The 26,633-nt window shown below is 40.6% G+C and overlaps 2 protein-coding genes across 3 annotated transcripts in view; both read left to right on the top strand.

Annotated features, from left to right (window-relative positions):
* The first annotated feature begins 890 nt into the window (after positions 1-890).
* On the top strand, positions 891-13,798 carry cdan1 (codanin 1). The gene is made up of 28 exons (XM_040042506.1): positions 891-1,025; positions 1,539-2,200; positions 2,294-2,494; positions 2,829-3,019; positions 3,235-3,354; positions 3,450-3,528; positions 3,617-3,737; positions 3,912-4,021; positions 4,297-4,386; positions 4,505-4,580; positions 4,712-4,917; positions 5,069-5,207; positions 5,390-5,533; positions 5,706-5,872; positions 5,971-6,052; positions 6,231-6,320; positions 6,412-6,466; positions 7,524-7,660; positions 7,750-7,853; positions 8,225-8,374; positions 8,489-8,552; positions 8,720-8,798; positions 11,123-11,346; positions 11,587-11,694; positions 11,795-11,858; positions 11,990-12,201; positions 12,933-13,040; positions 13,164-13,798. The coding sequence occupies exons 1-28, from the start codon at positions 948-950 to the stop codon at positions 13,284-13,286; spliced, it is 3,984 nt and encodes a 1,327-aa protein (XP_039898440.1). The 5' UTR covers positions 891-947; the 3' UTR covers positions 13,287-13,798.
* A 431-nt stretch (positions 13,799-14,229) lies between these two features.
* Positions 14,230-26,633, top strand: part of stard9 (StAR-related lipid transfer (START) domain containing 9) — a 39,661-nt gene continuing 27,257 nt past the window's right edge. Inside the window, exons 1-3 of one of the 2 annotated variants that reach the window (XM_040042501.1) lie at positions 14,230-14,574; positions 16,749-16,818; positions 19,425-19,541. In XM_040042501.1, coding sequence (XP_039898435.1) covers positions 14,528-14,574; positions 16,749-16,818; positions 19,425-19,541 — 234 coding nt within the window. In that variant the 5' untranslated portion in view covers positions 14,230-14,527. Of the gene's footprint in view, positions 14,575-16,748; positions 16,819-19,424; positions 19,542-20,101; positions 20,288-26,633 lie in introns of those variants that run through there. The other variant, XM_040042502.1, reaches the window with a different exon arrangement.

Raw genomic sequence — 26,633 nt, 5'->3', positions numbered from 1 at the left:
TACGAATAAATTCTTTACAAATCCTACCATGTGAATTCATGGATTTTTTTTTCACATTCTATCTTTCACAGTTGAAGTGTACCTCTGGTGCAAATTACTGACCTCTGTCATCATTTTAAGTGGGGGAACTTGCACAATCGGTGGCTGACTAAATACTTTTTTGCCCCACTGTATGTAGAAATACAGTATGTGAGGCAAAAATACACTTCATGTGAGCACCATTATTTTCAACACACCCCGAGGTTTTCTTTTAATTTTTTTAAGTTGTAAAGTAGTGTTAAGGAATAGTTATTCAGGCTATTTGAACAGTATTTAAAGCTCTTCTTTGAATGCTGGCTGCCCTTTCTTTTGTTTTCTGTCAACATGATCCCACATTTTTTCGGTAATGCTGAGGTCCAGGCGATGCCAGTCCGCGACTGATAGTGTTTCATTGTATGTTTTTACTGCACAGGCAGTGTTATCGGGATCATTGTCATGCTGAAAAGCGAAGACGTTGATCAATCAGATGTTTTCCAAAAGGAAGTGCATGATAGGACATGACTTTAGGATACTTTTTAGGATACTTTTCAAAAACTTCTTCCAATTTCCTCAGGTTATTCTAAGGCAACACAGCACACCATGCTATGATTTTCAGAAAGCCCAGAAAACTATTACGCAACACCACTTTAAAAGGTTTTTGAGAAAGTCTCCCTCCTTGGAAGCGAAATATTAAAAAATGAGTGGTGACTCGAGATTATTTTTTTTTTGCAAAGGACTGTATTTAGGTTGTTATTATTAGTGGGTGGATGACATGTGAAAGCAGGCCCTTTTAACGGTCCTTGAATGACTCTTGAAGGCTCAGATGACAAGCACACGTGGTTGGCATACGTAATTTGCAACACGCATGCGTACAGGCTAACCCCGCCCCCTTTCCTCTCAGTTCTTCAGCCGCGCAGCGCTTGGCAAGAATGGCGGCTCTTTTGGAATCGCTTCTATCACAGAAAGTGGATATTATTAAGGTGGTGGACTGGCTAAAGAGTGCAGGGGTAGGTCTGAAACGGGTAATACTATCACGAGAGGAGCATTTATCTGCGTTTTATCTCCGCTTACTTTGTTCTGTGTGATGACACAGCTTGTAACTAATTGTAAACAAAACTTTTAGCTGCTGTGCTAGCGAGCCACGTTAGCTGTAGATCAGGTCGACTACAGACAAGATGGTAGCTGTCAGCTTCCCTTTTTTCAGAAGAAATGTTTTCAGTAAAACCTGTCATAATTTACCACAGTTACTTAATAATTTTACTATTATTTTCATTCTCTTAAGACAGATGTGGGGTTTTGCCATAAATTAGCCAGCACGTTGTTAGCTAGGTTAGATAATAATTTTCTTAGGAGATTTAACTGTCTCTATCCAGAAGATTTAATTGCGTGGATATCTACTATCTTGGGATGCATCTAGGATTTAATCGCGCTGATGATCTGAGTTATTTCATGGTTGATAGATGGTTGGTGCGCTTGTCTCGATCCAGTTTTCCAACACTTAAAGTCTTTTTCTTCAACAGGACGAGGACAAGCTGTCGATTAGTGAACTCGGGCTGACAGTTCACAAAGAGGAGTTCGTCCCTTTTCTTTTAAATTTTCTGAGAGAGCAGAGCAGTCAAGCACTCACTCATGGCCCCGCCACCCCAGCTAAGACTCCCAGCCGCCCTAGGCCTGCTGCACAGACCCAAGTTTTCTCGGAAAAGAGGGGCTGCAAGTCTGCCAGTGGTGGAAGTGGTACTCGGGCTGCGAGCCGCGTCCAGCTGTTTTCTCCTTCATTTGTGTCACCTGGACCTGAAGGATCTCACTGTCTGAGCGGGGTCACTGCCTTCAGCAGCCCCTCCTCTTCTACAACATGGAGCCCTGCTTCCAGGCCTTCAGGATCTGAGCGGCGTGGTGGGCAGAGGATCATGCTTGGGGACTACATGGTTTCTCCTCCTGACTTTCAGCACAGCCCTAGCTTCCAGTCCCAGAAAAGCCGCAAGAAGAGTGGTGGCAACATGTCATTGGGGGGGCGAGGACGTGGAGGGCATTATATTGATGAGACTGGGGGGAGGAGATCAGTAAGAGGAGGAGAAGGGTATGGTAGGATAATTGAGCAGGTTTCACCTCCGTCTGTAGGTCAGCTCAATTTCAACAACTTGGAGGAGTTCCCTCCTGTTGGCTCCTCACCCATTTCTCCTGCGTGAGTCTGCACAAGTCTAACATAAGTAGAGTTGTAAATATAGATTTGAAGATGTAATTTTCAAACAATCTGACCACTTCTGTTATTCCTCAGGGCATCTAAGCCAACTAGAAGAATAAACCCGACACCAGTAAGTGCAGAGCGGCCACGCTCTAAACCAAAGACCTGCTTCACTTCCACCCCGTTCAGTAAACCATCCAGCCCCCTGTCAGGAGTAGTGCCACTCGAGGGGTCGATGACAGGGGGCAATTCTTTGAGTCTGCAGGAAGAAAGGGAATTGCTTAAAAAGGAAAAGTAAGTGCACTTTTCCTCGATTTGGTCAGACAGATTTGAGTGCATTGTGGGGAAAAATGTGTTTAGTTTTTGGATTGGCCAGTAATCCATGTCTGCTAGTGGGTGCCATATTACTTACAGATGGGTAATATTTTGCTGTGTTTTACAGGGGATGATGGAAGTGTAATCCATATTTTGTTGGTAATCGTCTGTACACTCTGGATTAGAGTAAAATTCCCCTTCAGGTTCCTATATGTATAACAGTCTCAGCTGTTTTTGCACCAGCTGAAGTATCTTTTTTTCCACATCTCAGTTTATCTTTGTAGTTTTATGATCAGGAATTTCTTGTTTTTAGGACAAAGCGTGCCCAGCAGGTCGGCTCTCCTCAGCCGTCTTCTTTGGAACCATGCACCCCTACCAAGACAGTGCTTAAAACAGGATCTAAAGTTACACCAGAACAACAGACAACTTGTCCTGAACCATCCAAAGTCACTTTCTCCTTGGAACTGGATCTTTTGGTTGAGCTGTATAGTACCTGCATCTCTGGTAAATGACCACAAGGTGGTGATCATTATCTAAAAACAATTACATGAGGATAAAATGAACTTGTACAAACAATTTTGCTAGATGAAGAACAGCTATTAGTAAATGCCTGTCAACAGGTTTCTGTTAAGTAATTAAAGAGTAATTAATAATGAAAGAAATTTAAAAAAGACTAAACACATTTAAATTAGTTAAAAAAATTTTTTATGTGTTTTCAGAAAACCTCGTACCAAACATTTTCCTGGAGCTCTTCTTTGTGATGCAGTTACTAACGTCTCGGTCCCCTCACACTCATGACGATGAACAGGAAAGTTTGTGTGCAGCTCATTCACACTCAGGTGTGCAGTCACGGAATATTACAAATACTAGGATTGCATATTTGCGTGTGTGTGTGTGTGTGTGTTGAAGGTCCCGATCTGTTTCAAATTTTCAGATATTCTCGAAAGATGTTATTTAAGACTAGTACACAATTGTGTGTATTTTGCAGTGAAGGTCCTGGAGAATCAGTTTCAGTGAGTGTCTTTTGTTTTTTCCACTTAACAGACTACTCAACATTCTTAACTTTTTGACTCGTAACCATGTCTTCTTGTAATTTATCAGGTTGGTAGCTCATTTGGACAAGTGCACATTGCGACTGCTGGCAGAGAATGAACGGGTGGCATCTTTCTCTCCACATCTCAGGGACTTACTCACTCAGGCCCAAGATAAAAGCACGGCCAAGGTAACAGAGTTGTATTGTACAGCTGATGAAGTAAATGCAAACATTTATTGTGTTTTTAAATCTTTCCCAGTGCTGTATGCTATGTTATAAACATTACTACCAACCTATGTTGTTAATCCAGATTCTTATTTTGACCCATCTTCACTTAAAAAAAATTAAATGAATGTATTTCAGCTCTCTCCTTCAGTGTCCACTTTCATCCACTCGGTCCCTTTCCAACCTGATACTGACAACCGGTCCAACTTTAGCAGTGACAAGGCCTTCCACATCTTCAAAAAACAGAGGTACATTTCTGCTTTTGTCCATTTTATAGAGGTGAACTGTTTTAAATTGCAAAAGCAATGTTGTTTGTCGATCGACACAGTGTGAAATATTATAGTTGGATAATTTGTAGATTTAATTGTGAGATGAGAAACTTTTCTTGATTGTTTGGTGAATTAAAGATTCAACTGTTGAAATAAGTTGAATAAAACCACTGAATTAATTTTATTAATGATCAAGTATATTTTTTCCATTCATCAATTATCTTAATCACCTGATTCTTTTGTTCTTCTCACAGAGATATTTTTTATGAGGTGCTGAGAGAGTGGGAGGACTTTCACAAGGAACCCGGGTGGAATTTTGACACTGCACTTGGAAATAGGATCAGGTAAGTCCAGTTAGTTACAGCAGCGTTTTATTTATTTATTTCTCCCCCTCATGGTCAGGAATTGGGTGAAATTAAGGATTTCAATGTAATAAAGGATCTTTTTCTGTCTTTACTTCAGAGGAATGATGAGTCAGATGACTTCTGCAGGAAATCATTCTCATTTTGCGCGTCTGTTCCTGAAGCAGCTTATTCAGGTAAATCATACATTTTAACAAAAGCTATCTATCTCATTGCAGAAGTTGCCACCATGTGACATTCTTCTTACTTGGCCCAATAAGGTCTCAAATTGACCTTCTTTTTTTTTTTTTTTTTTTTTTTCCTTTAGATGTGTAAAGGTCCCCGAGTGAACAGCACTTCTGGAGATGCTCCTGATGCTGACTTGTTAGGCATGTTGGGAGCTGAGGGTCTGGGGCGCCTGAAGCGTCTTGAAGAGCGTCTCATTCAGCCTCACGGAGTTGTTGGCCCGTGCTCACCTCCATCTTTTCCTGGTTACCAAGAGTTCTTCAGGGACTTCCTGCAGGCTGCTAGCTGGTGAGACAACAACATTTAAGTAAAAAGATAACAGCATAATAAATATTAAATTTCATATAAATTTCCTGTGTTCTTACTAGTTAAACTTTTTTTCTTTAATTTTTTTTAATGGACTATGTTGTTATAATCCGTTTTGTATATTGTGCACTAGCTGCCAGCTGAACCAGCACCTGCAGGATAGCTTGTGCCAGCAGCTACTCCAGCTGGACGAGGTGTCCATCCTGAGCCCTCCTGCTTCCATCTGTGAGCGGGACAAAGAGGAGGAGGAAGATGGAGACATGGAGCAGCAGGTATTTTGTTATCTGCATCTGCAGCTTTTGTGGGTGTTTTGTTAAAATGCTTTACAGCTGTATTTTCCTTTTTTATTTGAAGCAATGTATTTTAACCTGGGTACCTGGAGAGCTCATCTTCTTAAACCTGTCCACTCTAAGAAGATGAGCTCTTATGCTGTTTATTATTTCATCCTTTTTAGGATGAGAAGCAGCGGTTCTCCTCTGTGTTGCTCCTAGCTCGTCTTCTAGCAAAGTTTCTGGGATTCATTTCCTTTCTGCCTTACCAAACATCCGAGAAGCCGTCCAGAGAAATACAGGATACTGCTATAGCCCTGCGCAGCAAGGTGACGAAACAAATACTTATTGCACCAAATGTTCAGGCCTGTTTTTAAATGGTGTATGTAAAAGTCAGAAGTAGTTTCAGTTCCTTTTATTTTCTTCCTGTACATCTGCAGTACAGATATAAATGTATATTTGATGCCATGCTACTTTTTCCTTTCCCTCTTGGTCCCACAGAGTGTTCCAGTGCTAGATGTGTGTGCTGTGTTGAGAAACAGTATAAGGAGAAGGCACACCATCCTCACTGTTCCCTGGCTGGTGGAGTTCCTCTCCATGCTAGACTTTATCGGCCCTCGGCTGCTCTGCTACAGGACCACATTGGGCACACTGCTTCTCCTATATAGGTTTGTCTTCATATGCATGCATGTAAACTAGTTATGACAGTACAGGTAAATGGTGTGTGTGTATATAGTAAAATAAAAAGTCTCCTGTTTGCTTGCAGGAGACTGGTTCTTGATCGATGTGAAGAAATGTGTTACCTAAATAAGCTACTGATGGTGTCAGTATTAGGCTGGCTCTTTCAGGTGAGTTACAATGTGTAGGCAAGATTTGTTTTTTATGTAATGGTTTATACAGTGAGCAGCAGACTCACCAATCATGAATCAAAGATCTATTTAACACTTTTATGATGCCTGAGAATAATATTTTATTTATACGTAATGCTAACATGTAGCTGAACTTGTTGTGTTTTAACTTGTGTAGATCCCAGTGATTCCAGAGGATATTTTCTTCACTAGTGAGTTTACTGAGGTTGCCAAGGTGGAAGAAAGCGACATAAATGTGGCAGGGCTTGTAAGTGACAAATAAACTTTAATAGGTGTTTGTCCATAAAACAACTTGTTTTTATATGCTTGTTAATTTTTTTTTATTTTTTTTTTTTTAGGACTGTATTCCTCTGGTGGATCAGCAGCTTCTTTATACTTGTTGTCCATTTCTTGGTGAGTAGAAATGTGGAATGCTGAATGTAAATCTTATGTTTAAATTGGGTTTAAGGGCACTGTATTCTTATCTTAATTTATAGTGGCTGTTTATTTCTGCATGCCTTAATTTAGATGGTTTAATAGCCATATTAACATTGGAGTCTTTACCTTCCCCTTTATTACTGAGATTCATGGGAACAAGGAGTCACAAGTTTGGTACAACCAGCCAGCTGATTCGCACATTCATCTACACGTGTATGTTTATCTGTGAGAAGGTGTGTTGTTTTTTTTTTTTTTGTTTGTTTTTTTTTTTTTTACTGGTAGTAGCATTAAAAAAAAAATAATACTAATAAAATGGATTGTCTCACAAAGTATTTGAATTGCAAGAAAGAGTGTCTGTCGCTTACAGTAAATTACAGTAAAAATTATTACAGTGAATTACTTTGTATGTTATCAGTCACTTTCTTGGCTTTTTATTGAGTTTCTCTTGGGCTGGTTATGAGCTTTTTTTCATAACAAAACTGCTTTGTCATTTCATCTGTAGGTTCGAGGTTGGTCCTCACGTTATTTTTGTGTCTTTTAATTTGCATACGGGGAGCTGGGTTGTTGGACTAGCATGTCCTGGTCTTTTCTTTTGGTTAAAGTGAAGCTCTGTCTTGAGGATGGTAATTTCTTTTTTTTTTTTTTTTTTTTTTTTTTTTTTTTTTTTTTTTTTTTTTTTTTTTTTTTTGTTCTACTGGTGTGATTACTCTTAACCATAGACACATTAAATGTAAAGTCTTGCATCTACAGGACTCAATCTTTGCAGGATTTTTTGCCCTTTGATTGGATGCAGAGTAGCGAGCGCAAGAATGGCACAGTTCTTATAGGTTGTTTGGCCTTTTGTTTAGTCATTGGTGGACTCGAGTTTCATTAAGAAGTTTGAAAAATAAACCGTCCTTTAATCAGAAACTGCACAGCTTTGTTCACGTTTGCTCAACACGTTCACCACAGATGAGCCAAGGGACAGCAACACGCGCTTTCTTTAGATAAATCCATCTTTTTTATTTTATTTTATTTTTTTTTATTCATTCAGGTGAATTTCGTAAGCTTTTGGCTGCCTTTGTGTCCGGAAGCACAGCCAAGAGCGGAGGAATTATCCGCAAGATTACTCCAACGTCTGCTGAGCTCAAGGACACGCCAGCAGCTCACAGGTCACAGCAGAAACTGCAGGTGAATAACCAAGCGGCACAGCAAACAGGACTTTAAATGCAATAATTTCTGTGTGTGGGGTATTTAAATCGGTTGCTTGAATATGACAGGTGGACCTCGAGCAAGCCTTCTTTCACAACCAGCCTCCATCGTTACGTCGCACTGTGGAATTTGTAGCTGAGAGGGTTGGATCCAATGCTGTCAAGCATATGAAGTGAGTATTGTGGAGCTTTCGGAGTAAGCTGGTTTTTAAGCCACTAGATTGCAAATTAACTGCAGCTTTCACATCCCTTTGGTTTTTATTTAACCTGCCTTCCATTAGCTTATCCTTTTCCAATTGAAAGTGACTCTGAGAATAGTTTGTAATCAGCCTGCAGCTTTGGTTGGTTGCTTACCTAGGAGGCTAGAGACTGTCCAACAGCTTGTTTTACAGCACTTCAGTGGCAACTGCTGTAAATTTACCACTCTGTGTTTAAATGTTATATAGATATCTGCTCAAGACTTACTAAGAGCATTGTTATTTTATTTTAATATTTTAAATGTAATTTTTGTACAGTTGTGTTATTCGTTTTGGGCTTCCCGCAGGGCTACCTTAGTAAATGAGTTGGTGGGACGAGGAGAAAAGATGCTGAGAGACGGACTGGGGTCGCCAAACTCAAATCCCTCAAAACTGAATGACTCCATTTGTGCTCAATTGTGTGATGCGGGATTGGAGGCTTTGGCAAGAGCCACCAGGTACGAGAGCTTATTTTACAAGCGCTCAGCCGTTTTCTTGTTACGTGAATAGATTTGATTGGGAATTATTACAAGGTGCCACTTTCAGTTAAGAAAACACCCTCTTGCTTGCAGATTTTGCTGTGAGAAGAGCCCTGAAGCCATACGAATATTGCTCCCTCATGAGACTTCGCCTACTGTAAGTCCAAGAATACATATTTGGTTTAAGAAAAAAAAAAAAAAGGGAAGCAGAACATAAGTACAACAAACTACAGCAATATAGAGTTTTAGCTAATAAAATAATTTTCTGAGAAACCTTTGTGGGTGAGTTTGGAATTGGATATTTACACTCGAATTTCTACGCAGGTACTTGCCACTTCGGAAGACATCACCAAACGTCTTGCAACAGAAAAAGCCTGCAGCTGGCTTTCGGCTAACATTACAGGTAATTAAAGGGATAGATCACCCAGAAACTTAAATATAGAGCTGTTTCAGATGTGCATTTTCTGTATGTCTGCAGAAGAAGATTATAATTTTTATTTATCTATTTATTGGAAGGAGATACAATGACCGGTTGTTCATTTTATTTACTTTCAAAAATCTTAGCTTATACTTCAACAGACACAGACAAAATGTAATGTCATATTTATTCTAGAGAGGCATCTAGGGATGGGTATTGATAAGATTTTAACGATTTCGATTCTGTTTAACAATTCAATTCTTTATTGATTCTCTTAGCGTTCTCCTTTTAGCTTAGAACTTTGTTTTATATCTTCTCTTTGAACAAGATAGAAATTTAGGAGTAACATGGCCTTACAAACCCAACAGTGAGATCTTAAGAGATCCACAGCCTACGGCTCTTCAATGGGGTGTCACAGGGTCCCCAGGAAAAAAAAAAATTGTAAATGTAAAATAATAAAATAAATATTCTTCTGTAGCAATTACACAAGAATATCCAGTAATGTCCCTGCCTACAATTAAACACATTCACTTACCGAAAATCGGGGGCATCTGCTGTGGCAAATGGGTGCAAGCCTTTTACCACAAACTTAGTCACTGCTCGGTGACATTCGTCTACCCTGGCCTGAAAGGAGACGCTAATGGTAGACTGCAGTGAGAACTGCCAGCATCTGAGCCAGCCAGACTCTGTCTGTCTCTCTCATCACGGTCACCTAAATGCACTGTAATGGCAGGTTTTGTAATAAGGCAGATCGCGCTAACATAATATGCACTGTTAGCAGATTATTTACAGTACCTGCCGCATTAACGGGAGAGGACGTGCAAACGTTACCGCTGCTGCTGGGTTGAGATTCACGAGTCCGGAGCGGAATTAAAAACACGACATTCATTTAAGGTCATCGCGTGTTTTGTGAGCAAATGCTTTTGCATATTCGTAGTGTTTCCTCCCTTAATTGAAATATCTACTTTGCAAGTATTGCAAGTTGCCCTGTTGTCATCCGTTCTCGTAAAGTATGACCAAACTTTTCAGCGTTTGAGCCGCTTAGGCGCCGTGTTTCCTGCCAGTTTTGCAACTTCGGCCAACGAAGTTGCAAAACGTTCCGCAACGTGGTGATGTAATTCGGGGCGACTAGAATCGATAAGGGAATCGTTTGCAAAAATGGCAAACAACTCCAAGGAATTGAAACAATGGGAACCGGTTCTCAACAAGAACTGGTTTTCGTACCCATCCCTAGAGGCATTTATACACTTGTGTTTAATTTGATGGTGGCAACATGGGGGTATGGCAGCTGGGGCGCAGGTAGCAAAAGGGTGGGAAAGTGAGTGGTATTGAAAAGGACACGCCTGGAAGAAAATCTTTCAACCTAATAGGTTAACTGAGATTGACCTTTGGACCCTCAGGCAGCACTGCATTTAAAACGGGTATGATTCTTGAGTTTAGGAAGAGTTCCAGAAAACATTACGTGGGGAATTGTTTACAGACAGGTGGACCTCGAGCAAGCCTTCTCGAAGAAGCCATATGTGAATATAATCCAGAGAACATTTTGTCTTCTCTGAGCTGAAGCTAATTTGAAATGGACTGAGGCAAAGTGGAAAACTGTTGTGTGGTCAGATGGATTAAAATTGCAATGAGGAGAAGAGGGGGAGCATCCAGTTTGTCATTAGTGCTCAGTTCCAAAGGCTGGATCTCTGTTGGTTATGGGGGTGCATTAGTGTTCATGGATTTTGCAGCTTGCACAGCTGGAAAGGCACCATCAGTGCTGAAAAGTACATACAGGTACATCAGTCCCAGGTAGGAGATGGGGTTGATGAACTGTTTTCAGAATATGATGCACAGTGATTACGTGGCCCTATCCAAACTTTTTTTTTTTTCTTTTTTTTTTTTTTTTTTCTTAAATGATTTTTACAAATTCAAACAATTTCTTCCATTTTTCTTTTTTTAAATGTTTTATTTTGAATAAAATTTCGGTTTATAAGATTTGCAAGTCTTTGTGTTTTTGTTTAACTTTCTAAAAACAGTTTTGGGAAGTCCCCACTGGAACATGAATGCACTGATTGCTTTGATCTGGTGAATGAATGTAAATGAAGGAAAGGCTGGATTTTATGGCAGGGCAGTAGTTTTGCAAGCTTTTTGTGCTCGACTTAGGCCTGTTTTACTACTAACTAAGCCTCCAGACTAAAGCGTACAAAAACATTGAACTGACCTCAAACTCTCTGTGGTGCCGGTATTATTTTAAGAACATAATTTCCATTGTAGATGAGAGAAGCACTCTCAGGATATCTAATTTCCATTAATTTCTCATTATAAAGCACTCGTAAGACGGGAGTGGAAGAGCAGGTATGACCGCGTGATGAAGGCTCTTGGTAGTCCACCTGCTCCAGACTCTGATGTGGACAGAACTGTGGCTGAGCTGGTCCCTCAGGAAAAGTCACAAACTCCCAAGAGGAAACAAGGAAGTGAGAGAGTGGTGTCCTGTCCTCCCCACTGTGACCACAGTGCTTCACTGCCCTCTGACATCATCGTTGAAATGAAGGTTTTTTTTTTTTTTATTTATTTTTTTTGTGTTAGTAGTTTGTTCAGCAGTGCTTTGTAATAACAACATTTCATTTGTGATTCTTCTCCCCCCCCCCCCCCCCCCCACTATGTCACACAGTTTACTGTTAAATCACGAGTGTGCCTCACCAGAATGTTAGAAAGTCCATGTAATAAATAAGATCTAAGATGTAAAAGTCAACGATATGTCTGAACTCAAAGGGTTTAATTTTTAATGTAGGAACTGCTGAGCATCGCTGTGGGCCCGAGGACTGATAAGGAGCTGCCGACTGGCTCTCAGCTCTTAACACTGCTGCAAAAAGTGGGAGAAACATTATCCTGCAGAAAGGTGCATCAGAGAGAGACGAGTGTCATAAAATTACACCGAATTTACTGATGAGTCGTTTCCCAGTGTTAATTACAGTCTTCCTTCTTTTTTTCTTGCTTAGTTTTTGAATGTACTGTCAGAGCAGATGCTTCTGAACTGTAGTGTCCTACTGGCCTGCAAACTGGGTAAGAGATTCCAGGCTGTTTAATGTTTTAAGTGTTTAACTCTCATCATTCAAAATTGCTGCGCTTCTTAAATGCAAACATTATGAAACGTCCTTGACAGACCTGAGAATGTGTTCTGTGTATCTGTTCAGTGTCGGCAGAGCTCCCGGTGCTGCCTCTGTCAGAGTGCAGCGGACGTGGCGGGGATGCTGTTGGTAATGGTTCAGGGTCAGAGCCTCCTGTCACAGCGCTGCTGGAGCAGCTCGCTGAGCTGTGGGAGAAAGACAGCTGTTCCTCCGCCCCCATCCACCTGCTCTTTACCCCACTTACAGTCACCGCTGTGCTGAAGGCCAGCGACACAGAGGTATGAATGATATAGATGTATTAATGATCATAATATGACAGTCAAATTGAACATATATCAGACTTGTTATACATGTCCTTGGATAGATCCTAAAAAAACATTATAGATTGAGGTGTGCAACACACATTGTTTTATTTTTTTTTTCCTTTTCAATTTCAATGTGTTAAAAATCTACAAGACTGAACAGTGTCGGCAAAATGGAACAGTTCTGTTGATGTTTCTTTTCTTGAAAGTTTCTTTACTATAAATTGTTCAAACCTACTCGCCTAAACACTTTTATAGCATGTTTATACTGGATGGAGACTTTATTTATTTATTTCCTTCCTGGATTCTTCTTCTTTGACTTATTTTCACTGCTTCTCCAGTGGATTTTAATACTCCTCCTGCTTTCCAGTCTGTCTGCTTTCTAGAGTAAACAGACTGGAAACAAGGCCGAGGGGAATGACATGTGAAACGGTCCCTGTCTTGAATTGAAAGATTTGGCCTCCAGCATTCTCCATCATTTTGAATTCTTCCCCCCCCCCTTTTTTTTTTTTTTTTTTTTTTTTTTTTTTTTTTTTTTTTTTTGTTCAGTTCTGTCAGGCCCAGTGTTCCTTAAACAGTTTTATTTATATACATATTTAAAAATGTAACCTTTTCTATAACCTCTAATTATTTAATTTAAAGTCATTTGACACTGAAATCTCTAATTTTCTATAAATGTTTTTATTATTTTTGTTGTTGTTTTTTAGAGGAAGAACTACCGGTTTGTAATTGGAAGACTGGTGGACAGAGGTTTATTGAGTGAAGAAGAGGTCAAATCCCATTGGAAGAAGCTAACAGAACTGGCCTTACCTGTGGTGAAGCTTCATTTTTCTTGTCATCTTGTATAGCTTTGGAATTATTTCTTAATACTAATGATCTGACCTCTGGCCTTTTCTGCTCTCTTGTTCTAATTTTCTTGTCATTTTTTTTCTCTTTAGGAGCAGATAGCGAATTTTCAGCTGAAGTTAAAGACCGTGAAACCCGTCTCACCTCTGGCGGAGTTACAAAGCCACATGGACATTCTGCAGGTCTCACATCAGACAGTAGAGGGAGCTACATGACAGCAATAGTACTATCCAGTTTCCCCGCCGCAATTGTGTTTTCGCCACAGTGTTTAATGTAACATCTGCTTGTGTTGTTCAAGAGGTACACAGTTCTGAGTGACTTCTTTTTGCTGACTAGCTTTCTGCTTCACAGACCGTCAAAGAGAGTCAACAGTCAGCTTTTGCAAGCCTCAGGCTTAGGTTCTGTAGCTGCAAACCGAGAACTAAGGTGCCAAGTAGAACCAGAAAACCCCGTCAGTCAGGGGTAGCATCTATGGACCACACAATCTAATCTTAGATCCAAAGGAATTTCCTGCAGGCAAACCTGGATTGATGCTCGTGTCTTTAGGCAAACAATAAACAAAAGATCGAGACGATGCATAGATTGGAGTCATAGTAGATTCACGCTTAAGACTGAAGAAGACTGGGCAATGAAATGGGGAATTTTTACATTTAAAAAAAAAAAAAAATTTGCGTAATTAATATTTATCACGTAAAATCTATAACAAATACTACAAGTTTCAAAATTAGAAAAAAGTCACGTTTGTGTAAGACACATTGTTGTCTTCATTTCAGTATAGCACTTTCACTCTGCTGTTGACCGCTTCACTAGTGACTGCGTTTCTTTCATAAATGCAAGCATTTGTGATCATGTTTTTGTTCATGTTGAACAAGCGCCCTACTCCCTGCTGCTTTTAAACTGATATTCTTTTTAATGTTGCCGCATAGTTTAAATTCTAAATGACAACGATGTATTCAGATTTAAGTGTTTGTGTATTGTCATGTTTGCAATGAGTAACATACAATTTCGTAATGAAAAAGAAAATAAAGTTTATCAGCTTGAACAATCTGCAGATTTTTGGGGGGTGTTTTTAATCAATGTAAAACTCAATTTAAAGACCTTTTGAAATGTAGAGAAATTTAAATAATAACAGACATGCAAAAAAAAAAAAAAGGATTTGAATGTGGCTAAAAGGGAGGAGTATCCAGCAGCATCCCCTCCCTCTCCTTCCATGTCTGCCCTGCAGGAAGTTTCACTTCTCTGCTGAGACTTTTGGAGACGTTCGGATTCTCGATCAGAAGTCGGGAGATGGCTTGAACAAGAGCGGGGGGGCTTACCGGACAACTTTGCCCCACTGTATTGGAGAAATATGAAGCCATGTTCACCATGCTCACATTAAAACCGTTATTTTACACCAAGTCCGACTTGGACAGCTGCTGAGTTGCGTGTAAAACCCCTCAAAACAACAACACACATCATGGCAAACGTAAAAGTTGCGATTCGAGTCCGACCTCTCAACGCGAGGTAAGTTCCCGAGTTAGCTTATCCAGCTAATACAACATAATTTAATAGTTTATTATTGTTGTGTTATTGCTTCTTTATGTCTCGAGTGCTGCTACCAGTATTTAAAACCATGCAATGTTGCCTGCTTCTTGGTGTGTTCAACAAGGCGTTATACTTCGTATGTTGCCCTCTTTTGCTTCTATTTTGTCCGTTTTGCTGCTTTAAATCGAACTCGAGCGTTAAACTAGCTCGTTAGCTAGCTCAGTACAACGCCGTGGTTTAAGTGAGTGGTGCACATGTTGAATGATGACAACTGTGGCTGTCAGGGGTGCTGCCTACTAAATCAGCCTGTGTAGAGCTGAGTAGTAGTAGAAAAATGCAGGAAAGGTGTCCAAATTCAGGCAGGAAGTGAATGAATTACATTTCTGACTGACCCCTGCTTAAAGCCTCGTTTCGTGGCTTTTTAGCTACAATCATATAAATCATTATATTCCATTATGTCTGACAGTGTTATGCATATTCCATACAAAAACCTTTTTCACTTTGATCACATGGAAATGTGATGCATATTTTTTTTTAAGGCATTTGTTACCTTAAACAAGGCAGGAAAGTTGGAATGAACACGTTGGTTTGGTTTAATTTTCCGCTTTATGTTTAGGTGGGAAGATTTTGTTACATTTTATAGCGCTATGAAATCTGCTGGAACTACCAAAGACACGCCAGGAGGTTTTAAAAGCTGCCATTTACATCAACAGGAAATTGCTACAGTATGTTAAATGCAGTTTGTTATTTTGAGGGGGTCTGGAGAAACACTTCATACAAGTTCCATGGTGGTGTATTTAATTATTTTGAACTCTGGCAGGGTTGCTTAAACTCAGAGGCCACTACAGTACCCTAACAAAGCATTATTCAGGCTATGAAAGGCTGGACAATGATTCTTTCAGCTGGTCTTCCTGGTGTTTTACATAACAAAAGAATTTCATATATTAAATGTTCACTGTCATGCAAATCTGTCCTTCCTGATTTGGGATTCTGACACCCTCATTTTGCTCATCGCTTTGAAGGATGTATTTCCTTCCTCTATATATATTTGAATAAGGACCTGCTGTGTAACAGAGATAACATTTACACCAGCCAGGTCTGCATTCTTCATTCGACCTTGCATTTGAGCGTATTGCTCTTCTGTTTTAGTTGACCGGCAGGATTCAGTAGGTGCCCCTGACAATGTGGGCAACATCTCACATATGCAAAAAAACAAACAAAACAAAACATGTCAGCCTATCTGAGCTCATCTTAAGTTTGTTTCAAAACACGTTTTTGTGCAAGGTTTACTGTTTTCCAGTCCCCAACCACCTCATGTACACGCTGTTTAGAGCCTGAGATTGAAGGTTGGTGGTTTTGGGTTGGGCCGCTGCTGGGGTTGGCAAAATGAGTCCCACGTGGTGAAGCACAGGGGGGATGATTTACAACAGCCGCCTCGTGTGTCCCTAGCCCACCACAGAGATGGAGCTAGATGCCACTGCAGGCAGCATTTGCCATCATTATCACTCCTGGAGATCGAAATCCTCTCAGCTCCGTATTGTGATTGCCTTCAGTTTTGCTTGTGTTGCATCAGATTTGCTTGGTCCAGCTGCTGAAGCACACACATACACATACAGCGCACACAACGGATGACACAGTGGTCTTGATTACGCTCACAGAACCCTTGTGTGCTCTCTGGACTTTGTGGAAACGGCTCCAGCTGCATCTCAAAGTTTTTGCAGAGCATGTCGGGGTCTGTTTTCATTTGAATCTGGGACTGGTCAGTGGTGCACTTGTGTTGCAATTTCATGGATCACATGCGCACACACACACAATTCATTGTGTTAATTGTCATGTGATGGCCTCAAGGCGAGTGGAGCCAGCGTAAATTTATCTCGACACTCTCTGAATTATATCAGCTGCAGCAAAAGAGGATTTTTAAAACCGATTTGAAACAGTGTATAGGATGATTATACAGCTTCTGAATTTAGAGTGAAAATGTTCTTAAAGCTCTGTCTGGTTTGCATTTGAGGTGTGAGATCCTGGTCAGTACTGATAGCATCCCGTAGGGCCATTTCTCTCTAGTGGAAGCATCAACCTTCTCAGTTGTTACCCACACCTAATAATAATAATAATAATAAGCATACACTTTTTTTTTCTTTTCTTACTCACAGGGAGAGCGCAGATGGAGGAAGGCTAGCTGTTCGGGTGGAGGATAAGTTTGTGAAGATCCGAAATGTGAAGGTGAGTAGTCCTGTATACAAGTGTGACAGAATGGGAGTTGCACATAGCAACAACAGGATGTTTACAGGCTTAGTTCAACTTTTCCCCCCTCCTTTAAGCTGCTTCTGTTTGTTGTACAGTATGTGTTGAGCTCACACACACACACACACACACACACACACACACACACACACACACACACAGCATAGCGACCCTTCCTGTCGAACACATGCAGTCTGAGCCCTCGGTGCACAAATATAAACAACAGCACAACTACGTCATACTTCAGATACCTCCCAAACATCTCCAAGAAGAAACTGTAAAAGATAAAAACACCATGCAGTAGCTTTACTGTTAAATTAGGGGGTTTATGTGAATCTGGCATGTGGCTGGAGTTATTATTCGAGGTTTCATTGAAGTTCTTGACATTTGGAACTAATTATTTTGTGAGCTTACAGTCCTGTAAGCTGATACTTTCACCACATTACCAACCTGCTGTGTCATATAGCTGAGTAGGCATGTCTGATTGGTTGAGCTGCATTGCCTGCAGACAGTCTAATGCTGTCTCTACAGCTTCAGTATGGAAAATGTTACACTTTATTTCTGATTTGGAATATCTGTATGAGCTAATATAGAAGTGAGAAAGCTCTATTTAAAGGGTCTAGCCTGTGGAAACAACAGCTATTATTATGATTCAAAATGATAAAGGACTTTCAGCTTGAAACCAGTTTTGAAACTCACATTTAATCTTAAAGAAATGCTTCTCTTTATTTGCATTTTGTTTTAAATGCATGCTTTCAGGAAGAAGGTTTGGGGGTGGACTAGAGAATCTGTTGCACATGATGTGACAGGAGACAAACCACATATGGCCTCCCTCTGCCTTGGAAAGGGATCGTGAACCCACGGCTCTTGCAGATCTCATGGGAATAATTATTTATGGAAACTGGGACAGTTTTGGAGCGTCTGAGACAGAAATAATAAAGACTGGATTTCAGTCGCAGTAAACAAGTGAAACAACCTATAAAGACCTGCTGAAATTAGCCTGTGTAAAACAAGAAAGAAGTAAAGAATAATGTTTTACAAGTTGTCAGGTTTCTTTAATATAAGTGGTTGGAGCTTTGTCGTTCAGGAGATTTGCCAGGGGCTGGTGTTGCTCTTAGTTCATCCCTCACACTACAAGTTCATTGTCCGTTTCCTCACAGTGCACAGGGGTTAAGTAGTCATGCTTTCAGGCAACCCAATTGCTGTGAACAAAATTGAATCCCAGGGCTTAGTGCTGCCTAATGCTGCAGTCAGTAAACGATTACTTACACAGATGATAGAGTGGGCTACACCTACAAGACTCTTTTTTCCAGCCCCCTTCTTGGTGCTTTTTTTTTTTTTTTTTAACCGGCTGTAGTTGTGCTGTATTACAATGGAATCTGATCTGAACAAATGTAAACACAACATGTAATGTCAGCAACTTTCTCAATCTATTTATCATTTCACCCCAACAAGGACTACTTTCACCTAGAACAGCAGAAAGAAAAAATAACCTTCCTCAAAGCCACTGTGTTCAGATATAATCTTTTATAATAATAGTAACATGCTATCTTATATACAGTACTGTGCAAAAATCCTGACAACCCCTGATTCATATTTTGCTAGAAAAAAACATTAAATAGATGCAGTGATTTATTAAAACATGTACTCATGTAAATGAAGATACAGTATATAAGGCAGAAACAGGGTTTGTGCAATTCTAACGAACTAACGAAGTCAATATTTAGACTGATCGCGTTTATTCATCAACAAACCCAGAACACTCTCGGGAAAGCTTTCTTGTCATTACTTTTAAGTAGTCTTTGTGACATTTAAAGCACTGGTTAGAAAATGGTCGGACTTGTGTACTGGAGTGAAAATGATTGAAAATGCAGCCCTTCAGATAGCTGGCTGTACCAAGGCCCAGTATAAGAAAATATAATGAGCTTAGTAGGTCTACTTTAAGTTAAATGATATAATGACATAAATATAATTATTACCTTTTCAACCACAGGCAAAATATTAGATTGGGAAATTAAGTGCAAGAACAATAATAAAACACAAATGTTATCATGAGCAGATGTAGCAGAGACTCATTGGATCCCCAGTAAATTGTAAGGATTTTTTTATTTTACACTGCAGGCAGTGACTTAGAAGCATTGTTCAGGTGCTGGACTTTTCCAGTGCAGTTGTTACGCACGAGTGAATGCAAATGCTGCTGTGCTGTCTTTCCTCAGTTCAGGATTCACTTGCAGTAAGCAGAAAGTTGTGCAGTGTTAATGCACTGTGGCAAAGAAAGAACTGGAGTAGGAGTAAGCCTGTTGCTAATGAATGGAAAAAGCTTGCTTGCAATTCCACACTGTTGTTTAGAGCCTCATAAACAATGTCCATAGTACTCACTTCATGACTGGGATGTTTTGTTTCATTTTCTTGTTTTTTCATGTTATTAAAAGCATGCACGCTGTAAAGTCTGTCACTATGCTTATTTGTATAAGGTAGAATTTAGTACTTACTGACCGTGCTGCTTTACTGTGGTAAGCATTGTTACTTATGTATCTTAAATGTAGACTAATTATATGTCTTACACTTTTATCTCCTTCCTAAAGTTGGATGGACGGACAGAAGGAGCTGTAGATTCCAGGGAGAAGCTTCTGGAATTTTGTTTTGACTACTGCTACTGGTCGGTGGATCGCGCAGACCCTCACTATGCATCGCAGGAGGAGGTAATGACCTAACTCACTGTGATTATGTTACTCACCGCAAATAACATGGTATCCTAAGTCATTATTTTTACAAAGGTGGTTGCTCACTGACTTATTGGTGGTAGTTATTTATGTTGTAAGCATCTACACAGTATATTAAAACACCAGAGTCTATGTCTATCATTTAGCCTCAAACATAACCTTTCTGTAATGTTAAGCCTGCAGTTCAGACCTTTAAATCCACAATTAAAATTTAACCAAACAGAATGCTCTAAAATTCTTGAATATATTACTTTTGAATCCAGTCTAATAGATAAAAATATCCATGTATTTTTGGTGAACAGGATCTGGTTTGATGTGTAGTTGTTTGCACTGCAGCATTGCCCAAAGCTGTTTCTTGTTTTCGTGCCATATTACATGCACTATTGTGGGTGGACACTGTGTGTGCGCTGATCCAAGTTTTGGCCACAAGTTGACTCTGGGCAAACCGAATCTCCAAAAGAAGAACCCAGAGGAAGCACGGTCCTTGTAGACAAACCACAACAAGAAGGGTGTGTGTTGTTTTCTATGTTTTTACACAGACGGCCACTCGGGGGACGTGATATCAGCTCCATCTGTTACCCTGCAGTCTCTTTGCCTCAGAAATGGCATGGCTAGAGTCGGCTTGCTTTTCATGTCCTGACTGTGACTGGGTGATTAGATATCTTCGCACTGCTTTGATTGGAGAGTGTTACTGGAACCTGAGATGGGCCTGAGATTAAGACGAGGTAGTGCCCATTTTTTCAAGGAAATTTCCTCATATGGATTTTTCTTATTACACATAGGTTTGTCTCATTATGAATTTCTTTTTCCGTCACGTTTTACTTAGCGCAAAAGCTTAACAAAAAAACCTTTGGTTTTAGAGCCAGTCCACTTATTCTGTCCTTTGTTAATGGGGTTTCCTTCTCTGCCACGCCCTCTGTGCTGCTCTCCACTCTTGTCAGTACTGCTTTTGTATGTGTTTGAGAAAGACTGGGCTGTGCCGATGGCCCACACACTGCACAGAACTATAGACAACACAACACTTCTTCCTGTCTCTGCTTCTGGCTTTATCCGCTTCTGTCCTCAGCGCAATCGTGTCCAGTCACAGTGGCCTGAAGACATTCCTCTGATGGCCTGGTGTGGGAGAAAGGGCACCAGTGATGGACTGAGCTGCTGGATTTAAATCTGACCTCCTTTCCAGAACTAGAATCCAAAGCATTGTCTCCTCAATAGATTATGTATATCGTCATGTCAGCTGCTTACTGATCAGACATTATAGTTGAAAATGTTTAAACTGAGGGTTTCTCTGATGGATTTGATGACATAAGGCCTGATGTAAAAAGGAGAAAAGACTGATTGCATGCTGCAGGGCAAGAACCATGATTAATGGCGCATTGCCAGGTAGACTTTCATGTTCAAAAACCAGTCGTAACTATGTTACCAAACAAACTGGCAACCGAACTTTGCAACAATGCCCTGTTGTGCTACCTCATTTAACTGCCATTACATTTTGGTCATTGCTCCAACGTCACCCCTATGGATTTTGTTGTTTTTGTTTCCTAGCTTAATGAGGTGATGCTATTTTTTGCCAGTGCTGGATTTCTCATAGTTTCTACTCAAGCAAATTATATTTTTGCATACTTTACTTTTTTTTTCATAGCAGGAAAACAGACTTTGCCTTGCATGCAGTGTAGTTCCCAGGAGACTGAGACAATCTGAAACAGTGGGGGAATGAGACATGGAGAAACTGGATCTTAACTCCTGCTTTTCCAGTCCAGCAGGACTATCTCACCACTCCCACCTCCCCTCTCCTCTCCCCATGGATACATGCCTCCTGCTCTGTGCTGTCCACTGTACATGTCCATGCATCACTGATAGTTTACACTATATACTTGTGGTGTCTTCCAGCTTCATACACAGTTATAGTGAAGAGTGAAGACAGAAATGTAGTGTCTTATATCTGATTATATCTGATTCTTTTCAATGAGGACTGTTCACAAAAAGTTGACCTTTTAGGTCGGGAGGTTTGGTGTTTAATATTTATGTTTATAGGAGAAGGCTGAGTAGGGAGGAATGAGAATGGCTTTGCCAGGTGATGAAGGGTAAGATTTTGGAAGAGATTTATAATGCGTAATGAAAGCCAGCTGTTTGGCTAATGTAGCAAAACAAGTGGGACTATTTGTCTAAATGGTGCCTTTGTTTTTGGCTTAGATATTAGGCAAACAAATATTATTTCCCCCTTATTTATTACCACAAACCCCTCAGCTTGTTTATTGCTTCTGTCTGTAAGAAACATGGAAGGGAAAAATTAAAGAGAAGCAGCGGATTTGAGTTTGGATAGAGACAAATGGCAAGAGAAAGTGATTAGAGACAAAGAGGGAATGCTGCTGAGGAGGAGGGGATATGGGCCGGGGGTCCGCTGTGCCTCTGCAGCCCCCCAGCTCTCCCCTGCCAAACTCACAGCTGCCTCACTAAGCAATTTTTCACAGTCAAATTTCAGTGTGACAACGTCACTGCTGGGGATTCAGCTCGGAGCACAAGGTTTTCTGTTGATTGCCTAATGGACTCAGATTGCGGGGGCTTTCCCCTCCCTGTCCTCTGTATCTCTGACTTTTGTCAGTGTGCTGTGCGATTTAAATATGGCAGCAGTGTTTCTAGGTCTGTGTGTCAGTGGTGCTGCAGAGCGAGGGGAAGAATGGCTTCTCTGTGCATTGGAATAATCCTTCACACGCATGTGAGCAGTCGGCCAAAGCAACAGCCAACAGCCCTCTTCAGGCTGGTTTGAATTATCTACAAACATGGCACCAAATAGACCACATGATGTCAGCATAGAAATCTGAGATCTATGCCATATGGGTGCAGTGTGAGCACCTGTGTTTTATGGATACTCTGCCCTCACTTTTTCTATCAGCGAGGGAAGCAGATGAAAGGAATCATTTACGACAGCGAGTTAAAGTGTGTACATAGAAGCGTACCACAAAGGATGCGGTGAAGTCATTTGAAGACAACTGTAAACTTCAAATGGAGCCTCCTCTCTGTAACATGTTCACTGTGCACACTTTAGTTGCTGTAGAAAGAACCTTGTGTGTGTGTGTGTGTGTTATTTAAAATGGGACACTTGTTACTGTTTTATTTATAGTAGACATACAACATTGATATGTTAGTGTATTATGAAGTGTGGTGTGAATGTGTGGACCTCTGAAGAGCAGCTGCTACTCTATAAAAGCTAATGGGGAGCTAACAATATTGGTGTATTTCAAGCCTATCTGTAATGATACTGCATAAGTCTGGTCCCTAGTAAATGCGACTATATACTGAGCCACTCTAACCTACCCATGGGGGATATTACACAAGGCTCCCACCAGTCTGAAGCCTGCAGAAATAATTCCCAGCTTCCCATAAAGATTGTAATATGCAGGTCCACTGTACAGTGTTCTGCTTTGGCCTATTTAACAGCGATATGAGGGGGAGGAGCAGCAAGTCCCCAAACTCTTTCCAGATATGGTTTTATTTATTTGTGTTAAGCCTTGCCTTTGCCACAGTAGTTGCATCAGAAGTCAAGGCAAAATGAAGTGAAATACACTGTTGGAGTGCCCCCTGCCTTCATTTTTCTTCACTTCCCCTCCTCTGCTCTGCTTTTCTTTCCCTGGTGCCCTTCATCATGTGTAGGGATGCCTGAGTAATGAAGAGCAGCCTATCTGTCTTTCCCCCTCCCTCTCATACAACCTCTCTGCTCTTCCATGCTAATTTGACCTACAAATTCTGTCCAAGTGTGACAAACGAGAGCGTTGTTGAACTCTGGCCAAACAGCTTCCTCTGTGTCTCTTCTTGCTGCTTGTGATTCAGCCTCTGCTGCCCGTGTCCTCGCGCTCCCTTTTTCCTCTCTGTGATGTTCCCTTTCCCTTTTCTCTCTCTTTCTAATCTAACTCTATAAACCCAGATTCCTTGCAGGAAGGACAAAGATCTCCTGTGACATCTTTTTTTGTTGTTGTCCCATGTCTAAACAAAGGCATTTAGTTTTGCTCAGGGCCCAGCTGTTGTGTTTGTGTAACCCACTTGGAAAGTGTAGGACGGGAACTGAGTGACCCTTATCTCTGCTGCAGCTGTCCACCTCTGGATAGAAAACTGGGAGTAAAACCATTTTCACATGCAGACTCTCAGCTATGCATTGCTGTTGGTGACGCCCCTCTTGCCCGATCCTTTTGGTTGCGTCACACTCGGCTAAAGCAACGAGAAGCCAAAGTTTTAAATGTGGTTAAATGCTTCGCTCTGCTGGCCGTTTGCCATCACCCTTGACGACATTTACACGTATTTACACACAGACATGCTACACATAAATACTTCTCTGGGGTTTAGCGCAAAGCAGGCCACATAAAACCAGACCAGCAGTTGGCACTTCCACAGTGAGCGATTACAGGACTTAACTCATTACAGAGGCATTACTCCATGACTTTTTTTTCCACCGTATCGCTGCATTTCTGTGCAGGAATCGCTTTTTCGTCAACCTTTCTCACGCACTTCATTTCCTTCCACCACTTTTCCCTTCTAGTTTGTTACCAAGCCACAAACTAGGCTCTGTGTTTGGGAAAAATTCGTTTTGCTCCGTGTTTTAAAACAAACTTGAACACAGTATTTGCCAGATCTCTGGCATAAAAAACAGCCAGATTCTTGTTTTACAGATCTGCTCCAGCTTACTTTGATGCGCATGAGGTAACTCAGGATTTTAGGTCTGTTGCTTATATAAACTTTTAGTAGATAGATACTAGAAAGGACTCACCACTTGTTTAAAAAAAAAAAAAGCTGTTCTAAATATCACGTGGCACCATTTTAATGTAACATTTCTTTGCTTAAGTTTCATCATAATTTGAGGCCGCAAATATATTTTATTAAGAGATAACGGTGTGCACAGTCTATTCTTGCACAACCAAATGTTTCACTTAGTGCATCCCTGCGCAGCTGGATGATAAAAATAATATTCTGTGATCTGCATTTTAAGTAATCTTTCCTCTGGAGGCTCTGAAGGCAGTTTTTCTCCATATTCTTCTTGATAATGTTTTTTTTCATACTGAAGAGAGGGATTTAGCTTCTGCTAGATCTGGAGCCCTTCTGTTTTGTTTTCTTCTTTCCTGCTTACTGTGTTTTGACAGTGACTCCGACCGGTGTTTCCTTCATTTAGAATGAAATCTATATTTTGCTTTTTCATTGTTAGATTGTTTTTCCTTAGAGGGTAACGGTTTTGTTCTTGTTTTGGTTGCTGTTTCGGCAGCCACTTAACTGGTCAGATGCAGACATGGGCGCGTGCACATGCAGCGACCTTCCTGTTCATTGTGGTGTTTAGTTTCTGTCTGTTTTGAGGCGTTGATCAAGCCTGCACATTTGCTGTCGCCTTGGCCTGGAAATTTCAGTCTCCAGGCTATTTCTTTATTCCAGAAATGCCATCTGCCTCATATCTCACCTGCTTTGTTAAGCCAGAAATGCATCCTAATGCTGCAGGGTGTTGCAAAATGGGAAAGTAGGTTGTGACAGAAAGCCATTGTGTTCACTGAAGCAGGTTGAGTACAGTGACACAAATTACAGTTTACTGATTTTAATTTGGTGTGACAATGGCGACAAACAACGGGGTCACTTTAATATTTCCTGACACTGGCTGTTGAGACAAAACTCACACACAATGTTATTGTGGCAAGAAGCTGAATTAAAGTCGAGCTTCTTCTTGTGGTTTTTACAATATATAGTCAACTTTGAATAAAAACAGTACAAATTTCTTGGTAGAAACAGAAAACAATAGTAATGGTTTACTAGACAGTACAGAGACAGTCAGGTTCAAAGGAGCGAAAAGTTAAAGGAAAGTTCCTGCTCTTTGTGCTAAGCCTGGAGGGACACTAGGCCTTGTTGTAGAGGCCTTGTTGTAGCCCCCATAGAGTGAATTTAAGAGGGTCAACTTTAACAAGGACTGTATTGATTCTGTGTTTGAGAGGGGAGACGTTGCCTGTGTCTGTTTTTCAATAGCACCATGAGGACAAGACAGAGGCGGCAGTGCTTTTTGTCTTCATGTTTAAGCCTTCATTCAGCTAAGAGGCAGGGGGTAACACTTGGTGGTCTGCACCCAAGTGGGCTGCACACTTTGGCATTTGTAGGAATGAGAACCGTTATTGAGCTACAGTTGCACAGTTAAGGTGCTTTTACTTTCAAATGATCTCTTTGTATCAAATATTACACTTTACTTTGGCTTTATTCTATTATTTTGATCTTTCTCTGTATACAGTATATCATACTGTATATTAAAAGTCAGTTACAAATTATATTCTTACTATCAAGACCCCAAAAGGTTTTAAGAACAGAAGTTAGCTTAAAGACCTTCTGCACTAAAGATGGTTAAAATCAATTCCTAATTTGGAGGGAAAATTATGATTTAGGTATTTCTACCTGTGTGTCTGTAGAGTGATTTATGAGGCCATTCAGAAAAACCAGCCGTCATGGCAACACTTTTACAAGCTGGATGTGGCTCTTTCTGTACATTTCTTTAAGCTGCATACATTTTCATGGTTTTTATTTCAGAAGTGGCATGTGGTGCTAGTTAATATTTGAAGCAGGTGTTTACTATTTATATAAAAGTTTGACAGTTTGCTTTCTTGCTGTTTTTTTTGCTACAATAACACGATATGCTGTTGGTCTCTGCGTGAGCTTCGCTCCATCATGTCAGTGCTAAATATTTTACTTGTCTGAGAAAACCCAAGGCTGTTGAATATTACCACACAACCTCACACAGTCCTAAGAAGAACTAGATGACCACTGAATACATTCAGAGTACTTTCACAAGGCTTGAGTCTTTCACAAGAGTTTTCAGCCACATCCAACTTAAATCTGGCCTTGCAAAATTGTGGGAATAGAGTATACACAGGCTTAACTCCAGGTTCTCGCATATCGTCAAAGCAGTTGGTAGTGTGATACACATGTGTGCACACACACAGGAGGCATGTTAAAAGTATTCCTTGATCTTTGGAGGTTGTGGTAGCTTTGAGAGGAATCCTCCTCTCTTCTCTGTGTACCCACCACCAGTCTCCATGGTCCAAACTTGAGCCTGGGGGCCTG

Source organism: Simochromis diagramma, unplaced genomic scaffold, assembly GCF_900408965.1.
Source record: "Simochromis diagramma unplaced genomic scaffold, fSimDia1.1 OVJJ01000304.1, whole genome shotgun sequence".
In the NCBI taxonomy this organism is placed as follows: domain Eukaryota; kingdom Metazoa; phylum Chordata; class Actinopteri; order Cichliformes; family Cichlidae; genus Simochromis; species Simochromis diagramma.
The sequence above is the reverse complement of the archived record's forward strand: the minus strand, read 5'-3'. Positions and strand labels throughout refer to the sequence as shown.

Excerpts from the sequence above, each read along its gene's own strand:
- cdan1 (XM_040042506.1), top strand. The coding sequence starts at position 948 with ATGGCGGCTCTTTTGGAATCGCTTCTATCACAGAAAGTGGATATTATT. Across the intron at positions 2,495-2,828 it reads GAATTGCTTAAAAAGGAAAA|GACAAAGCGTGCCCAGCAGG; the intron begins GTAAGTGCACTT and ends TCTTGTTTTTAG. Across the intron at positions 4,022-4,296 it reads CACATCTTCAAAAAACAGAG|AGATATTTTTTATGAGGTGC; the intron begins GTACATTTCTGC and ends TTCTTCTCACAG.